Source organism: Molossus molossus, unplaced genomic scaffold (genome assembly GCF_014108415.1).
Source record: "Molossus molossus isolate mMolMol1 unplaced genomic scaffold, mMolMol1.p scaffold_m16_p_4, whole genome shotgun sequence".
Taxonomy (NCBI): domain Eukaryota; kingdom Metazoa; phylum Chordata; class Mammalia; order Chiroptera; family Molossidae; genus Molossus; species Molossus molossus.
In genome coordinates, this window is record NW_023425377.1 from 71,064,695 (window position 1) to 71,087,636 (window position 22,942).

Consider the following 22,942-nt stretch of genomic DNA (forward strand, 5'->3'; position numbering starts at 1 on the left):
CCGGGTTCGGTTCCCGCTAAGAGCATGTATCTTGGTTGCAGTTTGCCCTCGGCCCTGGTTGGGCCGTGTGGGTGGCAGCCACTCGATGTGTCCCTTTCATGTCCATGTTTCTCTCTATCTCTCTTCCTCTCTCTCCCTCCCACTCTATCTGAACAAAAAATGAAAAAAAAAAAAATGTCCTCATGTGAGGATAAAAAAGAAAGAAAGGGGTATGTCGCTAACACCCAGCCACTTCAATGTATGCCCCTGGGGTTCTTTTTCACAGTTGTGTAATATTCTAATCCACTTTATCCAGTGGCTGAGGTAGCATTAAGTTGCCATTAAATTCTTAATGGCCATTGTGTTCCTGGGCTGCCTTAGAGATCATTGGTTTTGCCCATTTTAAAGAACCACTCTTTGGTTTGCCCTTACTCCCCCAAATTTTGGGGATTGCTGGCAGGGAGTGAAGCTAGGGACACTCTCAGGTCCAGCTACCCAGTTAGGAGGCCTCTCGCTTTGCCTGGGGGAGCCCTGCCTGGCTGTCTTGGCAGCTGCTTATAAACCAGCTATTTATAACCCCACCCCACCCCCAGCCCAACCCCCAGTGAGCTCAGTGTTGATGGGGAAGGGGAAGTGGGTTGCTAGGAGCTGGGTTTGTTTGGGGTTTGGGGGTGTCCCTGCAGCTTCCTGAGGCTTTCATTTCCTAGAAGCAGAGAACACTCAGGGGTAACTGCTCAACCCTAGTTTCCTACTGCAGTGGGCCTTGAGGTGAAGGAGGTAGAAGAATTGAGTGCTGGGACCCCAGACACACCAACATCCTCCTTCTCTGCCCCTTAAAATCTCGTCCTTCTAAAGCAGAGATTTTCAAGATTTTCGAATGGTGTGCTGCAAGAATTTTTAAAATATGCAATACCTGACTAGTCAGGAGCTCTGACCTCTTTTCCCTTAGGTTGTCAAATAAAAAAAATGACAACAGCCAACACAATAGCCATCTGGTGTGAATGAATAAAAATTATTATACCTATTTTTTGGTCAGATCAGCAAAAAACATAACATTTTTTGGTGTGCCGAAGAATTGTAGTAATTAGTTTATATGTTCCAGAAGATAAAAAAAAAAAAAAGGTTGAGGGAGGGTTGGGGGCGGGGGGAGAAAAGAAAGAAAAAGCTTGAAAGTCGCTGTTCTAAGGCATCACCGCCTCTTGCTTCCTCTCTCATGGCTTTGGCTCTGCCACCAGGTCTCCTCTGTATCCCTCTTCAAGTAGACATACTCCCACCCTGTCTTGTTTTGTTTTGTTTTTTTTATCCTCACCCGAGGACATTTTTCCATTTTTTGTTCAGGTAGAGTAGGAGGGAGAGAGAGGAACAGAGAGAGAGAGAGAAACATCGATGTGAAAGGAACACATCGAGTGGCTGCCACCCGCACAACCGACCAGGGCCGGGGACAAACTGCAACCGAGGTACGCGCCCTTAGTGGGAACCGAACCCGGGTCTCTCAGGACCGCAGGCCGACGCTCTAACCGCTGAGCCAAACCGGCCAGGGCTCCCACCCTGTCTATAAGACACCCCCAGCCCCAGACACTGAGAGGCCCAGGCAAGTCTTGGGGGCCCAGGTCAGGGAGGCACACGTGTTGTGTCCCCACTCCAATTCTGCCCCAGGCCAAGGCCCCAAATAGCTGGGCTTCTATATTTAGGAGTTCACTCAGCAGTGCCAGGGAACTATAAATACTGCCCAGCTCAGTGCTATCTCTCAGCTAACCCCCTGGGCCAGGATGGGTGGGGGTCAGGGCTCAGGAGGATGTCAGCTGGGGCTGGACAGGGTCTGACCAGTAGTATCTGGTCAAGTAGACTCTGAAAACTTGGCCTAGGGGGAACCCAGGTGTCCAGCCTGCAGGAGGAGACAAAGGGTCCACTGTGCCACCTGCCCCTGGGCCTGGGGTCAGGGCTGGCCAGCAGCCTCCCACCCTCTTTCCTCACTCTCTGGGGCTTCCTGCTTGGGGACAGCTGTCTGGCCTCACAATAGCTTTGCTGCCCTCCTGGAGCCAGCAGCTGGGCTCATCCATGTGTGGGCTGGATCGGCCCCTTCCTCTGCCATTGTCTCCTAGTCAGGAGGCTTCCTGTTATGCCCCCCTGTATCCGGAGACCCCATCTGACCCCCACCTCACTTGGGGCTTGTAATGGAGCTGGGCATGGGCTGGTGGCAGAAGAAGGGGGCCAGGACATTGGGGTCCCTCTTCTTCCCCACAGCAGAGGGCATTGCAGAGAAGGCGGTCATCCAAACAGCCCCTGCTGATGTCAACTGCACATCCGCTCTGAGTCCTTGCAATGTGTTTGCTCCCTTATGACCCTGACCTGTGCTCGACAAGGTTCCAACTATTCCACAGAGGGAGAAACTGAGGCCCGGAGAGGTCCCTTAACCCGCCTGAGATCACACAGTCCAAAAGTGGAAGAGATGGGGTTTGCCCAGGACCTCGAATGTGAGCTGGGGGTGCCCTGTGACGGTGCAAGTCATTTCACTGCGTTGTGCCTCAGTTTCCCCATCTGTCTAATGCAAATCACAGCACCTGCCTCCTAGGGCTCCTGGGGAGATGAGTGTCAGTCCCTGTGAGGTGCTCAGAAGAGGGCCAAGCATAGAGATGCCTACTGTCACTCACCATGGAGATTTGTTCCTGCTGCAGCTGTAACAATGAAAATAATAATATAATGTAATAAATAATGCTGGTATTATTTTTTTATTTTTTATTTTTTTATTTATTTTTTATCCTCACCCAAGGATATTTTTCCATTTTTTGTACAGATAGAGTGGGAGGGAGAGAGAGGAAGGGAGAGAGAGAGAGAAACATCGACGTGAAGGGACACATTGAGTGGCTGCCACCCGCACGACCAACCAGGGCCGGGGACAAACTGCAACCGAAGTACGTGCCCTTGCGGGAACCGAACCCGGGTCTCTCCGGACCGCAGGCCGACGCTCTAACCGCTGAGCCAAACTGGCCAGGGCTGATGCTGGTATTATTATTGATGGAATCATCCTGGCTCAGGCACCTCCTAGCTGAGGAAACTCAGGCCAGTGGCCCAACCCCCCAGGTGCCTGTTTCCCATCTGACAAATGGGGACCCATGTCCCTGCCTCACACCATGCGGAACAGAGGACACAAGGTTGTCTGGGGGCTGCCAAATAGGTCAGCGGGGCTGGAACTTCAGAGAACAACAAGGAAGAAGGAGGAATGATGCCTAAGCTCCAGCAGGGGTCACATGAGGAAGCCTGAAGGGGGTTTGCTCATGGGGGGCAGCAGCTGGGCGGTATCACTAACTATGGAGCCCTGCGAGGGGCACAGACACACAGAGGTCAGAGTCCTGACAGTTCCTGGGGTGGAGGCAGACAGCAAACAGGGAAGCAGGCAACTTCCATGATGGGGGTCTGATGAGGTGCTACAGAGAATGGGGACAGTGGGGAGCAATTGGGGTTGCTGAGGACAGGAGAGGATTACCTATTGGACTTGGGAGATAAGTGAAGAAATGTCTGAGCAAAGGACAGGAGAGAGGGAACCAGGAGGTTATCTGAGGCCTGAGTGCTCCAGGCAGAGACAAGCACCCTTGCAAAGGTCGGACACTGAGGTCGAATATGCCTGGTGTTTTCCACAAGAAAAATGGCACCTAAATGACTGAGTGGGGAGAGGGATGAGCTGAGGGCAGGGAGGTGACAGGACAAAGCTTGCAGGGTCTTCTGCATCATCGGAGATTTACACTGAGTGAGGTGGGAGCTACGGAGGGTTCTTGAGCAGAGGAGGGATGTGCCCTGACTCAGAAGGTCCCAGGCACCTTTGGGCCACTGTGAGGGGAACAGAGTGTGGGAGCCAGGAGCCAGGGCAGAGACCTGGAAGATGATGGGGCTAGACCAGGGTGGGGCCATTGAGCAGAAGTGAGAATTTGGGGTCTAGTGGAAGTCAGAGCCCTAGGGCTTGCTGACAGGCCAGATTACAGTGGTGGTGGCTGGCGGGGATGTTCCTCTTCTTGCCTTCCCCAAGCTTGTGGCAAACATCTCAAAGCCTTTTCTCCTATGTTACCCCAGTTCCTCCTCACCCTGTTGTGTGAGGCCAGTGGACAGGCATTTTATCTTCTCTTTTCTTTTATTTTGTTAATCCTCACTGGAGGATATTTTATTTCCATTGATTTTTAGAGAGAGTGGAAGGGAGGAGGAAGGGGGAGGGGGAGAGAGAGAGAGACACCCATGTGAAAGGGACCCTCACATGCCCTGACTAGGGATAGAAATTGAACCTGCAACCCAGGTACATGCCCTTGACCAGGAATGAAACCCTGTGACTGACCTTTCGGTGCTCAGGCCCAACACTCTAACCACTGAACCACACTGGCCAGGGCAGTGGGCAGGCTTTTTTTTATATATATATATATTTTTTCTTTATTGATTTTAGAGAGAGAGGAAGGGAGAGGGAGAGAGAGATAGAAACATCGATGAGAGAGAACATCGATTGGCCGCCTCCTGCATGCCCTCAACTGGGGATCAGGCCCACAACCTGGGCATATGCCCTGATCAGGAATTGAACCAGCAACCTCTTGGTGCACGGGTCGCTGCTCAACCACTGAGCCACACCAGCCAGGTGGGCAGGCATTTTTAATCCCCTTCATCAGACAGGAAAACTGAGTTCCAGACAGGTTAGACCTGCTCCACAGGCCTCAGGCACATTCCTGCGGGCGGAGAAGGAAAAACAACGGATGATCGAATGGATGGTGTGGGGTCAGCACCCTGGAGCTAAGCCTCCACCTCTGCCAGGCTGGATCTCTCACCTCCTGCTTCTCCTGGCACCAGCTGTCAGACCTTGGCCTGTGGGGCAGGACATCCACCCTGGGGTTTCAGCTTTTTTGGAAAAAAGCCAAAAGGCACTCTAGATCTGGTCTGGCCCCACCCCTCCCAGCCTCCTTCAGTGTTCACTTCCCTCCCCCAGTCCTCTTGGTCACCCTTGTGGGACCCTTCCCAAGCCCTGTTGAGGTCAAGGGAATGGCAGTGGGTAGGAAGGGGTTAACCCTAGGGATGGGGGTGCTCCACCACCCCTGGGATGTTGCCTCTCTGCCTTCAGCCCATTGGTGACCTTATTTTTCCATGACCACAAGTCTTCTTCCCTTTTGAACTTTGATGGACGTAATATTTTCTTTAATTTTCTACACTCACGCATCCTTGAATAACTCATTTAGAAAGGAAACTGTATATTGATGTCACAACTAGAAAACCCTGTTTGTTGCCCTGAGACCATAAACTTAACACAGGAACCTAAAAGCATGGAAGCTAGCTGGATAAACCCCAGGGCCACTGAGGTGTTAAAGACACATTAGCACCCTGTAGAGACTTTCTCCTGGACCTGGGGTGGGGGGTGAGGGGGGACAGGCCTCCTGCCCATGGGTCTCTGCTGAGCTACTTGTTAGCTGTGCCTCAGCTTCCCCGCTCTGTAGCTGGGAGGCAGCCCCACCTGCCTCCAGGTGTTTTGCAGAGTCAATGAGTTGAAACAGACACAGCACCTGGAGTCAGGCCTGGAACAGATTAGGGCTTTATAAATAATAGCGTATTTAAAAATTACTAGATAGCCTCAGAGAGAAGCCGGTCATGTGACTTATTCAAAAAGGAAACAAATTTCCTATCACGTGATTCTCTGTTGGTTAACTCGGTGCCCAGGATTCCCCCGAAATGTAATTTTTCCACCAGGGGAAACACGGTCCCAGGAAGGCCGGCTTCAGCATGGTGGCCCCTTGGTGGTCTGAAACTTCTCTTCTTGGTGTTTGCCCAGCATCCACGAACAGCCCTTTCATGCTCCTCCTCCAGCTCCTATTTGGACTCTGTGCCTCAGTTTCCTCCTCTGAAAATCAGGAGAGTAGAGTACTGTTAGCTCAGGGGCTGGCCTTGGAGACTAGGACACACCAAGACAGTGGGCACAGGGGAGTCCCAAACGATGGAGCCCCAACCTATTTCTGACATAGTCCCTCCCCAACCTGAACTGCCCCCTGGGCAAGACTCCCCCACCCCTGCCCTCACTCCCACTTTCCCCGGGATCAGTGCCGGTGAGCACAAGGGCTCAGAGTGTCTGTTAAAATTTCAAACTGGAGCTACTGGCAAAGGATCTGAGAGCAGGGTACACCTCAGTGTGTGTGTGTGTGTGTGTGTGTGTGTGTGTGTGTGTGTGTACCTGCAGCGCCACTGGGTCTGTGTTTTTACTGCACTTTCCTGTTGGCTTCAGCTGCCCCACCAGTTCCGGGGAGGGACCAGGGGCAGTGCCTCCCCCCCCACACACTTTATAAAGGCAGAGCTGCCAGGCCTGGGGACTGGGGACTGCCCTGTTGAAACGTCTGCTTCCGCTGCCAGCCGCTCAGACCATGGGAGGTCCCCGCCTCAGCATCCAACATGGTGAGAATTTGGGGCCCCTCTGGGAGGGGCAAGGGAGTCCCTGTCAGCACCCCTTCATTACCTCTATTTTCCCATCCCCCCTCACTTGGAGAAATAGGAGGCACAGCTGGCAGCTCTGGGGCCTGACATGGAGGAAGCCACATGGTTAGGAGGGTGCCAGGGGCACATGGGAGAGCAGCTGGCAGTGCCGGGCAACCCCGCTGGGGCAGGAATTCTGCCCCCCTCCCTGCTCTAAGAGCCTGTTTCCCCACCCAGCAGCTCTCTTCCTGATCCACTTTGGAAGCTGCTCCCTAAGAGGGGAGACTGAAGCAGGGGGAAGGAGAGGGGCAAAAAGTGAGAGCTGTGACCCCCCAAGAAGTCATTCCTAACAGATGGCACAGAGGGGTGCTAGGGAGCTAAGGATGGGGACCCTTCCACTATAGGGTGACCCCAACACATCTTCCATTGTCCAGTGGCAGGGAAGGCTCAGAGACCCCCAGTCTTGCTCCCTCACACCCTGCTGGGACTCTGCCGCTGTGGGTTTGAACTTGAGTTCTGCTGTGGCTTCCCCCATGACTCCTTCCCGCCCCACCCAGGGTGGCTCTAACGGTTCTCAGGGCAGGTTGTTGCCTGGGCAACCAGGCAACAAAGAGAGTTAAGAAATGACATTGGGGTGCCAGTCAGAACTTCCCCCGCCCACAGGGATGGGGCTCCCTGTGCTGGCCCAGGGTGACAGGAGCAAGCTGTTTCTTAGAGCTGTTTCTTATAGCTTTATTAAGTATAATTTACATAGCATATAATTTGCTTGTTGCATGCATACAATCAGATAATTTTGAATAAATTAATGGAATCCATGTGGAGCACACCTCAAGGGGCGATGTGTCAGGGGGCCAAGTCACAGAGCCCCTGATCCTCACTTTTCACATCTATGAAATGGGGCAGGGCAAGACTGGTCTCCACTTTGCAGGGCTGTGTAAAGGGTTGAGTGAGTCCTGGTTCAGTTAGAATTAAGTAAACAGTATTTATTATTGTTGTTGTTGTTGTTATTATTATTTCACTGGCGGGTCTGGGGGATGGGCTAGGGGTCCTTAGCAGGAGGAGCTAGGAGACAATGACGGCCACACCCCTGCCACAGGGTCCCTAAGCAGGAATCTGACTGCCCAGGGCTCAGCAAAGGGAATGCAAACCAGATGGGACGGGGAGGGGACAACCAGCAGCTCCTCTCCAGGCTCCTGTTTGGGTGACTTCCAGGGCCCCAGATGGAGAAAATCTAGCCCAGCAGCCTCTGTGGTGGGGGAGGAAAGCCCAGCTCAGCCTGATGGAGCACAAAGAAGACCCTCCCTGCTGGGTCTGGAGAACTTGACCCCTCACTTCCACCTACCCCAGCGCCCTCTCCACCAGATTCTCCATAAACCTTTCCTAGGCACTGAGCTTCAGTTTGTCCATCTGTAGAGTGGACATAAACAGAGCCCCTGCCCTAGGGCAGTTGTGAGCATGAAAGTTGCTACTGGGGCTTAGGGAGCTGGGCATGAATATCTGCCCAGGTCCCACTCAGCCAGGGAAGGTCCTGTTGTGGTCTGTCCTGCAAAGAGGAATTGGGTCTCTGCCAAAGGGAAAACTAACCAAGCCCTGTGGCCAAAGAGGAGGCAGAGAGGAATTCTAGCCTCAGTTTACTGCATCTAGGAGGGCCTTGGGGAGGGGGGCCTTTGCCCTCTGCTGGCCTGAGTAGTATCAAGTTTGGACACTAAAGCTGAGTGCTCAGGGGACCCTCCAGTCTGCACCCCCTACAGCTCCTCAAGCCTTGCTAAAGGGCTAACCCCCAAATTCCCCTATTTCCCTGGGAACTCCTCCATGGCTACTGAGCCATGAGTTAACCCTTCATTTGGCCCAGGAAGTGACACAGGCCTGCCCTGCCTCCCTGGCCCCATCCCTCCACCTGCTGTCCCCTGTCTGGTCTCCCTGGATGATCCAAGTCAGGCTGCCTCCCAGCATTTCCACATCAGCAGGAACTGGACAGATTCCTCAAGCCCTTTCCACCCCCCACCTGCTGCCCAGCCTCCTTCCACCCTCCCTGCCTTACCTTTCTTTGTTTCTGTTTCTCTATCTCACTTTCAATCTCTCTATCTCTCTGTCCAATTGCTGGCATCTCTGTCTCTCCCTTGCTAGGAGTTCCCTATTTCTCTGTCCATCTCTGTCACTGTCTTCTTACCTCTGCCTCTTTGTTTCTCTCCATCTCTCTGTGTCTCCTTGTCTCCCTCTCACATCTCTTCATTTTCTCTCCACTCTGTGTCCTTTCTCCCTCTGTCTCCTCTCTCTACGTCTCTAGCTCATTCTGTGTCCCTCTCTCTGTCTCTGTCTCCTCTATATTTTCTCTCCATCTCTGTCTCCTTCTTTGTCTGGTGAACAGCAAGGAGGTCCCCATCTCTACACCCCTTGCTGACTTAAGGAAGACCCCCCCGGACATGCCCTGGGAGGAGGGGGTGCCCCTGAGCAACAGGAAGAACAGGATTGGGGGACCATGAAGAACCACCCTAACATGAGCTGACAGCATCTTTCTATGTCCTGGGGGTGAAGTGTCACTACTGGGTCCCAAGCTGGTCATGTGGTTGACAGATGTGGGTGTGGTGTTCTGCACGTGTGACCCTGAGGAAGGGTGAGGGGCCAGAGCATCTCAGTTTTGGGAGAATCTGAGAGTACACTTGGTCCAACATTACTTTTTTTTTTTTTTTTTTGGTATGTGCTCCTAGTGGGAACCGAACCCAGGACTCTCTGGTCTGCAGGCTGATGCGCCAACCGCTGAGTCAATCCAGCCAGGGCTCTACATTTTTACATAAAGAAATAATGACAGTAAACACTTTGACACACCAGGCAGTACTTGTGTGCTTAACTCTAAAGCTACTCTAGGAAATGGGTTCCCTCTTCACCCCCATTCTACAGAAGGGGAAACGAGGAACTGAGGCACCAGAACAAGGCCTGGGACTAGGACCTAGGCCACCTGACACTAGTCTGTTTCCTGAACTGCTGCCCACAGGTCAGCAGAAGCCAAACCCCTGCCAGGCTCGGGCCCCTCCCCATCCTTCAGTTCCTGAAACCCATCTTCAGGCGATGGGTGCAGACCCACTGGCCATGGGCGCTGGAGGCAGGGAGGTGCCACCTGCCCACTCTCTCCTTGAGTGAGGGACAGAGCCCAAACCTGGACGGGATGAGCAGCCCCCTTCCCTCAGATGTGTCACCCTCAGGCCTCTGTGAGCCCTTCCCTGTCCTGTGTCCCCCCTGACCCTCCATCTCTCTGTTCCAGCACTGTGTGCCTTGCTGACTCTGTTGGAAGATGGACTCCAGAACACCAGGGGTGAGTCTGCTGGGAGTAACTCAGTCCACAGCCAGAGTCCCAACCCCCACCTGCACCTCTCAGCCCAGGCAGGAGAAAGGCCTGGTGCAGGGGAAGCTCAGGGTCACCCTTCCCATCACCCCTTCCCAGCCCCTGGCTCAGCCTTCATCTTCTGACTAGTTTCCATCCCCACAGCCTCGGCCACCATGGACTGTGCCTCGTGGTGCCCTCCACACTCCACATGTGTCAACGCCACTGCCTGTCGCTGCCATCCAGGATTCGCCTCTTTTTCTGGGGAGGTCATCACCAGCATCTTGGATACTTGTGATGGTACAGAGGCTTGGGGTGGTGGAGGGCCACATGGAGACGGAAATGGTGGTTAGGGGCCTCGGTCTTTGTTCTCAGACTGTTATCAGGGACAGAGAAAAGAGAAAGAAAAAGATGTGAAGGTGAAAAATGAGAAGTGAATAAACATGGCTTTGTAGAGAGACAGGAGCTGGGTCTCCAGGAGTCTGAAATCTCCTTTTGCCCTTCCAGGACTGAGGAGGGGGATGCAGAGCTTCCACCCACCCACCACTTCAATAGTTTCTCCTGTATCCAAATCCAGCATGACAGGCAGAAAGCTGAGAAGAGCAGTCTGATTGAGTGGGTTTCAGGAATGGCTTACTCCAGGCACAGCCCAGCTACCGCAGTGTTGCATGAGAGTTTGATTCTTTTCCAAAAGACACTGATTAAGCATCAGTCTCCATGCTAGGTAGAGGACCAGGCTCTCTGCCCTGAGGGCACTGGTGCCTTTGGAAGGTGACCCTTTATCCTGTTTTGTTCCAGACATCAACGAATGTGGACCACCCTCGACAGTGTCCTGTGGAAAATTCGCAGACTGCCAGAATACGGAGGGGAGCTACTACTGCACATGCAACCCAGGATACGAGCTTGTTTCTGGGGCAACAAAGTTCAGTAATGAGAGTGAGAACACGTGCCAAGGTAAGAATGACCTGCATCTTCCATCTCCCCGTCCATGAGGTTTGGAGTCAGCAGAGCCACTCCTGCAGCACGCAGGGTGCAGGGCCCTGGGGGCAGGTGCTGCTCCCAGTAGGAGTGGGGACAACTGTGCCTGTGCCTGTCCCACCAACACAGAGAGGCAGGGTGGCATGAGAGCCAGGGACCCAAATCCTGGCTTTGTGACCTGACAGCTGTGTATGCGACACCAGCCAGGACACTGACTCAGAAATCACTGGTAATATGATGTGATAATATTATTGTGATTTTGTGTGTAAAAGAAAAAACAGTGCCTATCTTTTAAAGACAAAAACAAAAGTAGCTTTGTCTTTTATTAACTGTATAACCTTGGACACATTCTTCATCTCTGTGTTCCATAATTTACTCATCAGTAAAAGGGAGGGACAATGGTGCTTACCTCACAGAATTGCTGGGGTGGTGTATGAGATCACAGAGCACAGCACAGTGGAGGCTGTAGGGTATTTAGATTACAGTCATCATGATCTAAGTCACCACCTCCAGGTTGCACATCCCTGGGGACTGCCCCATGGTGGCTGCTCAGAGAACAGCTGGCCCATCCGTTCCCTCACCAGGGACCCAGGAGGATCCAGGCCTCCATGCATCACCAGGCACTGACCCCTTTCAGGGGGAGCAGATGGACAGGGAAAGGGCTTCAGGCAACCCCAGGGGCAGGTGGGGCCAGCAGTGGTCAGGCAGAAGCCAGGACTCACCTCGAGAGAGCGGATTAGTGCAGAATACAGAGAGAGAGGAGGAGGAGGCTGAGCCCAGGATCCTGGAGGACTCTGAGCAGGGTCCACAGGCCAAACCTGCTGCTGGGAGAAGAGTCCGAAACCAGGGCCCCAGCCCCATCCCTCATGCACCTGCATGGAGCCCAGTGGGAGGGCTCCACCCACTGCACTGCTGGTCCACAGGGGCATCTGTGGGTAGTCATCGTGCCCAAAATATGTAGCCTGACCAGAGGGCAGAGCCTTCATGAGAATTGGGAAAAGGTCCCTCTTCCCCAGGTGAGCACTGTGTTTGGGGAATGGACAGTGAGCTGTTGTTAGCCCCCATTTGCCTCCTTGACTGGACACCCTTGTGCAGAGAGCAAGCCATTCAGTGTGCCTGGACCACCGCAAGCCCTGCACACGGTGGTGGCTGTGGCACTGAGGAGACGAGCTGCTGTGTGAGAAACAGGCCAGGGCCGAGAGACAGGGCTGGAGCTGCTCGCAGAGACATGGCTGAACAGAGTGAGGTGGGAGAGGTGGGCCCTCAGGGAGAGAGCAGCCTGCTGGTCTGCTCAGGACCTGCCACCTGAAGACCGAGCTTTGTGACAGGCTCAGCTGGGCCGTCTGTGCACCTGCCCACCTCAGCTCTCCAGCCTCGCCGCTCCTGAGGACGCGTCTGCTCGCGTCATGGCCCACGAGGTCTGCTTTGAGCAGCTGACCCGGGCCACTCCTGCCTGCTTGTCCCACATGCTTAAGGCATCAAAGGGCCATCCCAGGCACCTGTCTGGTCTCCCAACCCTCTCTGAACCCCAAGGCTCAGAACCCTCTGCAGAGGCCATTTCCAGAAGGTCGGAATGTCTTCGCTGCAACCTGGCACCTTATTGCATAAAACAAAGAGGGTGGTGGCTTTCAAGATACTTCGGGAGCTCACAGCGCAGAACGTTCCAGAGCAGTATCGCCCTTCACCATCACCAGTGACTGCTGGGCCGAGACCTGACACCACTGGAGCCCACACAGGATCAGCGGTGCCAGGAGCCCTCTCAGACCCCCGGGCCATGATGGACCCAGGGATTCCCTCATGAAAATTGAGAGGAGATTCAGGCCACCTCCCCCAGCTGGCCATGCCTCTGGCCAACAACCGCACCTGGAAAAAGTGCCTCCGGGCACCCTGACCCCAGTTAGCAGCCACTCATCCTCCATTTCCCCAAGCAAGCCCCCACCCTGACCCTCCCCGGTAATTTCAGCTCATAGGACTGTGGGCAGCTTGGATGACTGGGACCCAGAAAAAGTTACATGTCAGGGGTAAACAGAGTGACGTCGACCTTCCCCCCCCCGCCCCAGACTCTGACAGTGGGGTGAATGAAGAGGCTCCCACATGGACCAGATGACAAGAGAGGGTGTCGTCAGGGACCACTGCCCCTGGGCCTCACCCTCTCCTGAGGAGGTCAACCCAGGTGCCTTGGGGGCCCAAACCACTGGGGGACAGAAGATGGAGGCTGAGCTCCTTTTGGCAAGGCCCACAGGTCTGTGTCCCTGGTGGGAGAACAAGGAGCCAGATGACAAAAACACCTGCCACTCTCCACCCATCAGCACCTGCTCCCTGCTCCAGGCACCCAGCCCTTGCCCGCTGCCGGCTTGCTCACATGTGGATTATCATCACTTCCTTCCAGCCCATGAGGTGCCTTCATGGGGATCAGAAGAGGCACCTTCATGCCCCAAGGCTGTGGGCTGGATGTGAGCTCCACTGTCCATCACAGCCTGGCACCCACTGCCCAGGTGGCCCTGGCCATCTGGCATCATTGTCATATTCTGGGCCCCTGCCTAGAAGCCTTCTCCTCGAGGGGCCAGGCTCAGGGATGGTTTCGGTCCATCTCCATGGGCTGGAGTCTCAGGAGTCATGTGGGTGGAGAGCGATGTCTCACCAGAGTCACCAGGATTCCAAGGAGAACTCAGCCAACAGCACCGTCCTGGAGGAGTCAGGACAAAGGCCACCAAAACGAGCACTGCTCAGGGAATGCAGCATTTTTCCTGCACTGGTTTCCAGGATGACCCACCCTGGCCTTTGCCCAAGTCCTCAGGCTGGGGCACGTGGCACTGATGTCCCTGCCCAAGGGAGGAGCTGCCCGGGAGTCAGGGAGTCAGAGCTGGCAGGAAGGACTTGGGCCACTTCTGGCCTCATCTGGACAACAGAGCATCTAGACCACCATGCTTACCCATAGGACGGCTCCATGTGGATTAGAAAAGGCATCCACTCACCTAGGAGGAGGCAGTGGGGCCTTCCAGATGCTTCTGTGCCAGTAAATGTGGCTGACTCCCGGCCCTGAAGGCATCCACCACCCTCTCCTTCCCCTTGCAGACATAGACGAATGTCAGCTGAACCCCGGGATCTGTAAAAGCCGCCGCATCTGTGTCAACACCCAGGGCAGCTACACCTGCAAGTGCCCCCCCGGGTTTGAGCTCAACCGGGAGGACCCAAAGCTGTGCAAAGGTAGAGGCCCAGGAAGATGCTCTGAGGCTGGACAGGAGCTGGGGAAGGAGCCGAGGCAGGTCCCGCAGCCGCAGGAGGCAGAACATGCTCAGGTTCCCGAAATGCCAAGGCCTTGCCTAAGGATTCACCTCCCTGACAGTCCTGCCAGAGAGCTGGGAGATGGCAGGGTCTTCTGGGCCCTGGGTTTCCTTGTGGAGCCCCTGTGAGCATCCCAGACCCTTCCCCTTCCTCATCTGTCACATGCAGCAGAGGGAGGTATCATTGCTGATTCTCAGGAAGTGAACTTGGGACAGGGCCCAGAAGGGAGTAGGCAGGAGTCCTTGGTCAGGAAGTTGAGCCCTGGTGACTCAGTTTCCCTCTTGGTTTTGCCACCTATGAACTAGAGACTATGGTCCCTGAAATGTCCTTCCTGCAGGGAGGCCACCATTAGGAGCTTTGAGGGTGGAGTTGAAGGTCACCAGATGGTGGCATGTGTGGGGTCCTTAGTGCTGGGCAATGAGAAGTGGGTGCAGGGAGTGGAGGGCGGGCCTAACGCTCTGGCTTTGTCCTCAGATGTGAATGAATGTACCTCGGGGCAAAACCCCTGCCACAAATCCACCCACTGCCTCAACATCGTGGGCAGCTATAAGTGCCGCTGCCGCCCTGGCTGGAAGCCGATTCCTGGGTCCCCCAACGGCCCAAACACCACCATCTGTGAAGGTTCATATTCAGATCCCATAAATGTACCACATCTTCCTTACCTTGTGGAGCTACCTAAAAGGAAGCTGCCATAACGAGCTTTGGCAGACAAGGGGCAGCAACGGTTTCAGCATCCGTGTGTCCTCAGCGCAGGCAGTGAGGACAGGGGGACCTGGGCTGCTCAGGGCTGAGCTTCGGATCCTGTTCTAACACGGACAGGAGCGTGGCTGTGGATGGCAGCTGTGCCACAACCCACAGCATCAACACTTGGAGAGCCATCGGTGTTGCAGCCTCGCTGGTTAGAGGCCCATCGCAGGGCCCCCAGAGCCCATCCTACACCACACATGGGGGACACAGCTCTGGGATGCCATCGCACACACAGTGCTGCCCTGTCCACCTTGCAGGGACGCTTATGGGGCCTTTACTGGGGGAAATGTCATCACAAATGTGTATCCTGACAGGCTAGGTGGCTGGTAGTGGGGCATAGTGGGGGTGTCCTTGGTGTTAACTGCAAAGGAATTCGAGAGAAGGGGCAGGAAGGAAGGTGCAGAGAGTGGACGGAGGGCCTGACGCTCTGGCTTTGTCCTCAGATGTGAATGAATGTACCTCGGGGCAAAACCCCTGCCACTATTCTACCCACTGCCTCAACATCCTGGGCAGCTATGAATGCCGCTGCCGCCCTGGCTGGAAGCCTGTTCCTGGGTCCCCCAATGGCTCAAACAACACCGTCTGTGAAGGTTCGGAGTTCAGATCCCACACACCCCAGGATCCACAACTCAAACCATCTGATCACTTATTGAATGGCACCCACATGAACCCAGCAGAGTGATTGCTGGGCGTGCCCTGCTGTGCCAGGCTTTAATTATTTTAAGGCTAAATGGGAAAAGATCTGGGGGCCCCAGGAAAGAAGCTAGGGTGCCAAGGGGAAACTTCCTGGGGGACCCCAGGCAACAGCTAATTACTAACTGGGACAAAGGTTATTTCAGATATTACTTTTTTGGTTAATCCTCACCCAAGAATAGTTTTCCATTGATTTTCTTAGAGTGGAAGGGAGGGAGGGAGAGAGAGAGAGAGAAACATCAGTGTGAGACAGACACATCGAATGGTTGTCTCCCACACAACCCTGAGAGTCGGGGATCAAACCTGCAACCCAGGTATATGCCCTTTGACCAGGAATTGAACCTGAGACCCTATGGTCTGTGGGCCGACGCTCTAACCACTAAGCAAAACCAGCCAGGGCTGGGACAAAGGTTATTTCAATATCTCACACCCTGTACCTCAGTATGGGCTCACCTGCTATGTGTCAGACCTCTGCACACTTCCCACAATCCCTTTGTCTGCCACTCAGGGATGTGCAGTCACCAGGTGTCATCACCTCCAGCCAAGGGGTGGGGGTAGGGGGCACTAACATGGGGAATGGGGTGGGGCATGGAGAGGAGAGGGACCCAGATTCCTGAATAAACAAAGGACTACCCAGTGTGAAGGTACCTGGTCTGACACTAGACCCTGCCTCCAACACACTCTCACACCTAATGAGCAGCTGTTCTATCCCCAGCAGAGATCTTCCCCACCTGGACCCTGGACCCTGGAATCAAGAGCCAGGTGAGTGACTCCAGCAGGGACCAGAAGGCAAGGATCCCTCCACCCCTTTACCCCATGCTCCCCTATCCACATGTGAGGCTCTCTGATCCCTCATCTCCTTTCTCCCCAGAGTCTCTCCCACTTCTCTGAAAGAGTCCAGGGTCTGGAGAGAGACTTCAAGTCTGCCTTGGCCCAGGACACCATCCAGGTAAGGGCAGGACCTGGGGGGATCCCAGACAGTGTCGGGGTGGCTGGGGGATGCTTCAGCATGAGTGGAAACAGCCCAAGCAGGGGCCTCTGATTAGAGAAACACATGTGGATGTTTGCATAATATCCACACACCATACATATCCCCATCACACAAATACAGATGTACACACACACACCCCGATTCCTGGGTTCCCCAGTGGCTGGAGCAGGGCCCGCACACCCACACTCTCACTGAAGAGGGGTATAATGGCTACAGAATGAAGCAACTGAGAATTTTGCCTCTAGAGCCGAGCCAAAGGTTCAAATCCCCATACACTGCTGTGCCCTCAGGCCAGTGACTCCCCCCCTGGGCCTCAGACTCCTGCTTCACACAGTGGTTGTGAAGGTTTGAATGAACTAAGAGAAGGCTCAAAGAATAGTGCCTGGCACACAGTAAGCACTGGACGTAAGTTTTAGCATATGTACTTAGCCCAGTAGAAATATATGAGCCTCTTATGACATTTTAAATGTTTCAGTAGCTTTATTTTTTATTTTAAATATGTTTTTATTGATTTTTTAGAGAGAGAGGAAGGGAAAGATAGAAACATTGATGTGAGACAGAAACATGGATCCGCTGCCTCCTGCACGCCCCCTACTGGGGATTGAGCCTGCAACACCGGCTTGTGCCCTGACTGGGAATCAAACAGGGACAAAGCTCAATCCACTGACCCACACCAGCTGGACTATTTTTTAATTTTAAATTTTTTTTTTTTTTTTATCCTCACCCGAGGACATTTTTCCATTTTTTGTTCAGGTAGAGTGGGAGGGAGAGAGGGGAACAGAGAGAGAGAGAAACATCGATGTGAAAGGAACACATCGAGTGGCTGCCACCCGCACGACCAACCAGGGCCGGGGACAAACTGCAACCGAAGTACATGCCCTTAGCGGGAACCGAACCCGGGTCTCTCCAGACCGCAGGCCGACGCTCTAACCGCTGAGCCAAACTGGCCAGGGCTAATTTTAATTTTTGTTAATCCTCACCCAAAGATATTTTTCCATTGATTTTTAGATAGAGTGGAAAGGAGGGAGGGAGGGAGGGATGGGGAGAGAAAGAGAGAGAGAGAGAGAGAGAGAGAGAGAGAGAGAGAAACATTGATGTGAGAGAGATACATTGATTGGTCCCTTCCTGTATGACCCAACCAGGGCCAGGGATCAAACCAGTGACCCTTTGTTCTGCTGGCTGACGCTCTAACCACTGAGACAAATTGGCCAGGACTCCAGTAGCTTTATTTTTTTTTAAAAAAGTAAAAGTAACCCTGGCTGGGTGGCTCAGCTGGTTGGAGCGTAGTCCTGTACACCAAAAGGTAGCAGGTTTGATCCCCAATCAGGGTACATATGGGAGGCAACCAATCGATGTTTATCTCCCACATCGATGTTTCTCTCTCTCTCCCCCCTCCCTCCCTCCCTTCCTTCCTTTCTCTCAAAAAAAAAAAAAAAAAAAAAAAATCAATGGTAAAAGATCCTTGGGTGAGGATTAACAACAACAAAAAGTAAAAATAAACAAATGAAATTAATGTGAAGATTGCATTTAACCCAACAGATCCAAAATATTACTATTTCAACATGGTGCCACACGTGACTTGTGGGACCTGTGGTGACTATTCTGGACAGTGCAGACTTAGAAGAGAGCCTGTCAGAAAGTCAGCGACTGATAAATGCTAAGTGCCATGGTTACACGTGCACACAGGCACGCACTTGATCCCCTACTTGTCCTCTGGCTGTTGCACTGTCTAGATGGTTCTGCTGTCTGTCCCCCAAGCAACCTGCGTGGTTTTTCAGTGTGTTCCCTAGTGAGGGAGTGAGATCAGGGTCTTTGGGGGGAGGTCCCTGTGGTGCAGTAACCCAGCAACTGTCACAAATCACCCCAGAAACTTATCACGTCATTGGATAAGCTACTGGAAGGCCCCGGGGACGTGGAGAACCTGGCCCTGCCTGCCCGGCATCGCTTGGCCACCCACCTGCTGTCATACCTTGAAGAAGTCTTGAGGACCCTGGCCAAGAACATGCCTGGAGACTCCTTCACCTACCATTCCCCTTCGAACACAGGTGAGGCCTCTTTCTGCCCTGCTCTGCCCTAGTCCCAGGCCCCATCCTGCATCTGGAGCCCCCCGTCACTGCCCCTCTCCCCTCAGAGCTGTCCCTGGTGATCCAGGAGCAAGGGAATGGAACCATCACCATGGGCCGGAGTCATGCACGAATGCTGCTGAACTGGGCTGAGGCAGCTGAAGTTGGGGACCCAGGTAACAGCAGGGAGCCAGAGGAGGCACCTGTGGGAGAGGGAAGAAAGAGCTGGGATGTGCTTGCGGTGAGGTTTCAAATGTGTAACAATTGGAAACGGAGCCATTGGGAGGGACTCCAGGCATCACAGTAGACTGGCCAAGCCTAATTTAGACATCTCAGGAGGGAGGAGGGAAGGCAGGAGAAGGCAGCCAGCATGTCTGTCCCCTAGGCCGTGCCGTGGCAGGCATACTCTCCATCCCAAACATGCAGAAATTGCTGGTCAATGCCTCCTTGGAGCTGGACTCTGAGAAGAAAGCCCAGCTGGAAGAGATACATGAAAGTCCTGTCAACGGTGCCCAGCTCACGCTCCTCTCTACTATCAACACGGTCTTTCTGAGCAACAAGAACACATCGAAACTAGACTTCCCTGTCACCTTCTACTTCTCCCACCTTGTGAGTCCTTGGGTGAGAAGGGAGGATCAGCCCCACTGTTCACCCCATAGCCCCTCTGAAGTCTTCATTTCCCCACCCCTGCCTATTCTGCTACTTCTTTAGATGTACCCCAGGGCCTTTGCACTTGCTGTGCTCTCTGCCTGGGACACCTTTCCATCACATGATTCATTCCTTTGCCTGCTTCTAGTCTGTTCAAATACCACCTTCTCTTTTAGGCCCTCTCTGATCTCCTTACTTAAAATTACAATCTGTAATTAATTCATGCTCTTCATTTCTCCTATCCTGCTTCTTCTTCTTTTTAAATAGCACTTACCACCTTCTAAAATACTATCTAATTTACTTATCTATTAGGTTTATTATTTACTCTCTATCTCCCCAATGAGCATATCAGCCCCACAAGGACAGGGATTTGTGTCTGCCCTGTTCACTGCTGTGCCCCGGCTTGGCACACACAGTAGGTACTCAGTAAATACTTGCCAATGAAAAGCAGCCTTCCTCAGACCCAGCCCAAGCTCAGAACCTAAGAATGGGCTCTAGGCTAACATCTCTGACCATCCCCACCTGCCCACAGAATCAGACGCTCAAACCACGGCAGGAGCTAATCTGTGCCTTCTGGAAGGGTGATAACAGCAGTGGGTACTGGTCCACCACAGGCTGCCAGAAGCTGGGCAGCAGGGATGGCAACACCAACTGCAAATGCAACCACCTGAGCAGTTTTGCCATCCTCATGGCCCACTATGACGTGGAGGTGAGCAGCCGCAGGGCCACCCTCAAAGGCCCAGATGCAAGGTTGGCTTGGGTGAGACAAGCAGCTGGTTCTTGATGGTGTGGCCCAGATGATTTTGTATGGTTGCACAGCTCAGGTGGTTCCACACCGTGCCCCCCCAGCCCCTTCCCTGGGACCCAAGGACAGCTCCCCCCATGACCCAGCAACTGAACAGTGTGACCTGACACTGGAGGCCCTGCTCTAACTGGTGTCCCTCTGACTAGCCACCCTGATCCAGTTGATCCAATTGTTCAATATGGGTAAAAGCTAGGGCACAGCTTTTTGTATGTGGCCTCAGGTGATCCATAGATAAACTGAGCCACATGGATAATTGGAATGGGCCAGGCAGAGCACTGGAGGTTGGTGGTCCTGGCCAAAGGCTCAGGAAGTACTGAAATGTAGGATTTGTGAGCTGATAAGTGTGGCCAGGTGTGAGAGGGGCAGGAAATTAGGTCTGAGAAGGGGACCCATCAGTGTTGGAAAAGGATATGACAGTCAAGACTTCACTGGGAACCTTTTCCAGAAAGCAGTCTGGGTGCAAAGTGGGATTCTTGCTGTACCCGTGTGTGTGTGTGTGTGTGTGTGTGTGTGTGTGTGTGTGTGGTGGCGGCGGGGGAGGAGGGGTTTAGGATGACAGAGACACAGCAGGCTTGCTGAGATGTTGAAGGCAGAAGAGATTGGGGAGGTGATCAGCCTGATTGATCTGAGTTCTGCAGGCCAGGCAGGTCCCAGGTGGGTCTGGGCTGTGGGACCCACAAGGCCCCAGGGTCTGATTAAGCCCCACCCACCACATCCTGCATCTAGGACCCTAAGCTGGCCCTGATCACCAAGGTGGGACTGTCGCTGTCGCTGGTCTGCCTGCTGCTGTGCATCCTCACCTTCCTGCTAGTGCGGCCCATCCAGGGCGCGCGCACCACCGTGCACCTGCATCTCTGCATATGCCTCTTCCTAGGCTCTGCCATATTTCTGGCAGGCATCGAGAACAACAACGACGGTCAGGTGAGGCCCCGCCATGTGGAGTGTCCCACTCACCTGGGCGCTAGGCCAGCAGGCCCAGGGTAGGAGTAGCCCCGCCCACTCCCAGGGCAAGGTGGGAGAGACCCGCGGCTAGGCGCTGCTCACGCTCCTGCTTGAGCACCGCCTGGCCACGCCTCCCCCCCCCCCCCCATTACCGGTTATAAATGCTGTGGTGAGGAACTGGCTCCCCGCTGATGTCGCCCTGCCCTCCCCGCAGGTGGGGCTGCGCTGCCGCCTGGTGGCCGGACTGCTGCACTACTTCTTCCTGGCTGCTTTCTGCTGGATGAGCCTCGAGGGCCTGGAGCTCTACTTCCTCGTGGTGCGTGTGTTCCAGGGCCAGGGCCTGCGCAAGCGCTGGCTCTACCTGATCGGCTACGGCATTCCCGGGCTCATCGTGGCCATCTCGGCGGCCTCCAGGAGCCAGGGCTACGGCCGCCCTCTCTAGTGAGTTCGGAGTAGTGGAGCCACAGGAGGGCTGGGGGCCAGCCGGGGGCACGGGGCTACAAGCGCACACAGTGCCCCATTTCCCTTGGGCTCCCCTCTGGTTCCTGACCAGAGTCCTCCCTTCTTATCCAGCTGCTGGCTGACCTTGTCTTCCGGCTTTCTCTGGAGCTTCCTGGGACCTGTGACATTCATCATTTTGGTAACTAACCCCCCACACTCTACCTTTAAGGACTGAGCCATCTGGCCCCTCACTGAGCCCAATAGACCAGCTCTCTCCCTGTGAGTTCCAAGGATAACCCCTAATCCAAACTCTGCTCCCCACCCAGTGCAATGCTGTCATCTTCGTGACAACTGTCTGGAAGCTCACTCAGAAGTTCTCTGAGATCAACCCAGACATGAAGAAATTAAAGAAGGCCAGGTAAGGGCAGGGGCTGACAGAGGGGGGCTGACGTACATGTGTGTGTGCGGTGGCCCTCTGCTGCAGCTGCCCTCCTTCCCCCAGGGTGCTGACCATCACGGCCATTGCACAGCTCTTGGTGCTGGGCTGCACATGGGTCTTCGGCCTGTTTCTCTTCAACCCGAGGAGCCAAGTGCTGACCTATGCCTTCACCATCCTCAACTGCTTGCAGGGCTTCTTCCTCTTCCTGCTGCACTGCCTGCTCAACAAGAAGGTGGGCTTGGGGTCTAGCTACGGGGGGGCCAGTACCCTCCCCTTTCCCCTACTTCCTGGGGCTGCCTCTCCCTAACTTGGCATCTCGGACCCTGCAGGTGAGGGAGGAGTACCAGAAGTGGGCCTGCATGGTCACTGGGAATAAGTACTCGGAGTTCACCACATCCACATCCAGCTCCAGCCACAACCAGACTAGGGTAAGGGCCAACCCTGGTGTGGAGGTGCAGGCCAGAAGGCAGCCTCGGGCCAGGCTGTCCTCACTGGACTCCTCTCTCTCCAGGTCCTCAGGCCGTCAGAGTCTGGCATGTGACCACAAGGTTCTGGCAGGCCACCAGCTCCTGTGGCCTTAGCACCTTTTGCACATACTGAAGACTGTCCCCTCCTCTCCGACTGCCCTGCTCCCTCCACCTTCCTGCCTCCAGAGAAGGGGCATCAACAGTTGTTCGCTGGCACCAAACCCAGGAACAGCCAGGGTGGAGTTGGACCTGATTGACCTGCTTCTGGCTGCCTCTACTAAACCCCAGCTGGGACTCAGGGTGGGCAGGAGCTGGCCCAGGGCTGCAGCCTGTTGCCCTGGAATACAACTTCCAGACAGACAGGGCTCCTGGCCTCCCAACTCTGTCTTTGCTACAAAACAAGAGGCCAGGGTGCTGGGGTTCAACTTCCTGTTAAGCTAAGACTGAGGTCAAGGATGGGAGAAGGGCAGGGCCCCTGCTGGCCCTGCTACCTGTGGCTCACGGTACAGAGGCCAGTCTGCCTCCTGAGCAGAGGGTTCTCACTGTTTTAAAGATGGTGGATGTTGTGTAATGTTTGTTTTTTTTAAATCTGTATAACTTTTCAGTGTTGACACTTAAAATTAAATCTCACACTGATACAGAAGTTGGCTTTGCTGGCTGGGGGGGCGGTCCCTGACCAGGCCCACTGTGTCTGTGAAATGCGAAGAGAGCAGTAAGAAACA

The 22,942-nt window shown here is 54.2% G+C and overlaps 1 protein-coding gene across 5 annotated transcripts; it reads left to right on the top strand.

Annotated features, from left to right (window-relative positions):
• Positions 1–6,298: 6,298 nt before the first annotated feature.
• Positions 6,299–22,923, top strand: ADGRE5 (adhesion G protein-coupled receptor E5). Of its 5 annotated transcripts, none has more exons than XM_036242153.1 (20): positions 6,299–6,384; positions 9,662–9,712; positions 9,887–10,021; positions 10,520–10,675; positions 13,775–13,906; positions 14,459–14,605; positions 15,175–15,321; positions 16,140–16,186; positions 16,296–16,373; positions 18,283–18,460; positions 18,547–18,654; positions 18,864–19,087; positions 19,659–19,835; positions 20,658–20,852; positions 21,088–21,314; positions 21,447–21,513; positions 21,641–21,732; positions 21,817–21,985; positions 22,083–22,181; positions 22,265–22,923. In XM_036242153.1, the coding sequence occupies exons 1-20, from the start codon at positions 6,354–6,356 to the stop codon at positions 22,292–22,294; spliced, it is 2,490 nt and encodes an 829-aa protein (XP_036098046.1). In that variant the 5' UTR covers positions 6,299–6,353; the 3' UTR covers positions 22,295–22,923. The 5 variants fall into 5 exon arrangements, with proteins under 5 accessions (XP_036098046.1, XP_036098047.1, XP_036098048.1 ...); XM_036242154.1 differs by having other exon boundaries at positions 16,143–16,186; XM_036242155.1 differs by lacking the exon at positions 13,775–13,906.
• The last annotated feature ends 19 nt before the right edge of the window (positions 22,924–22,942 follow it).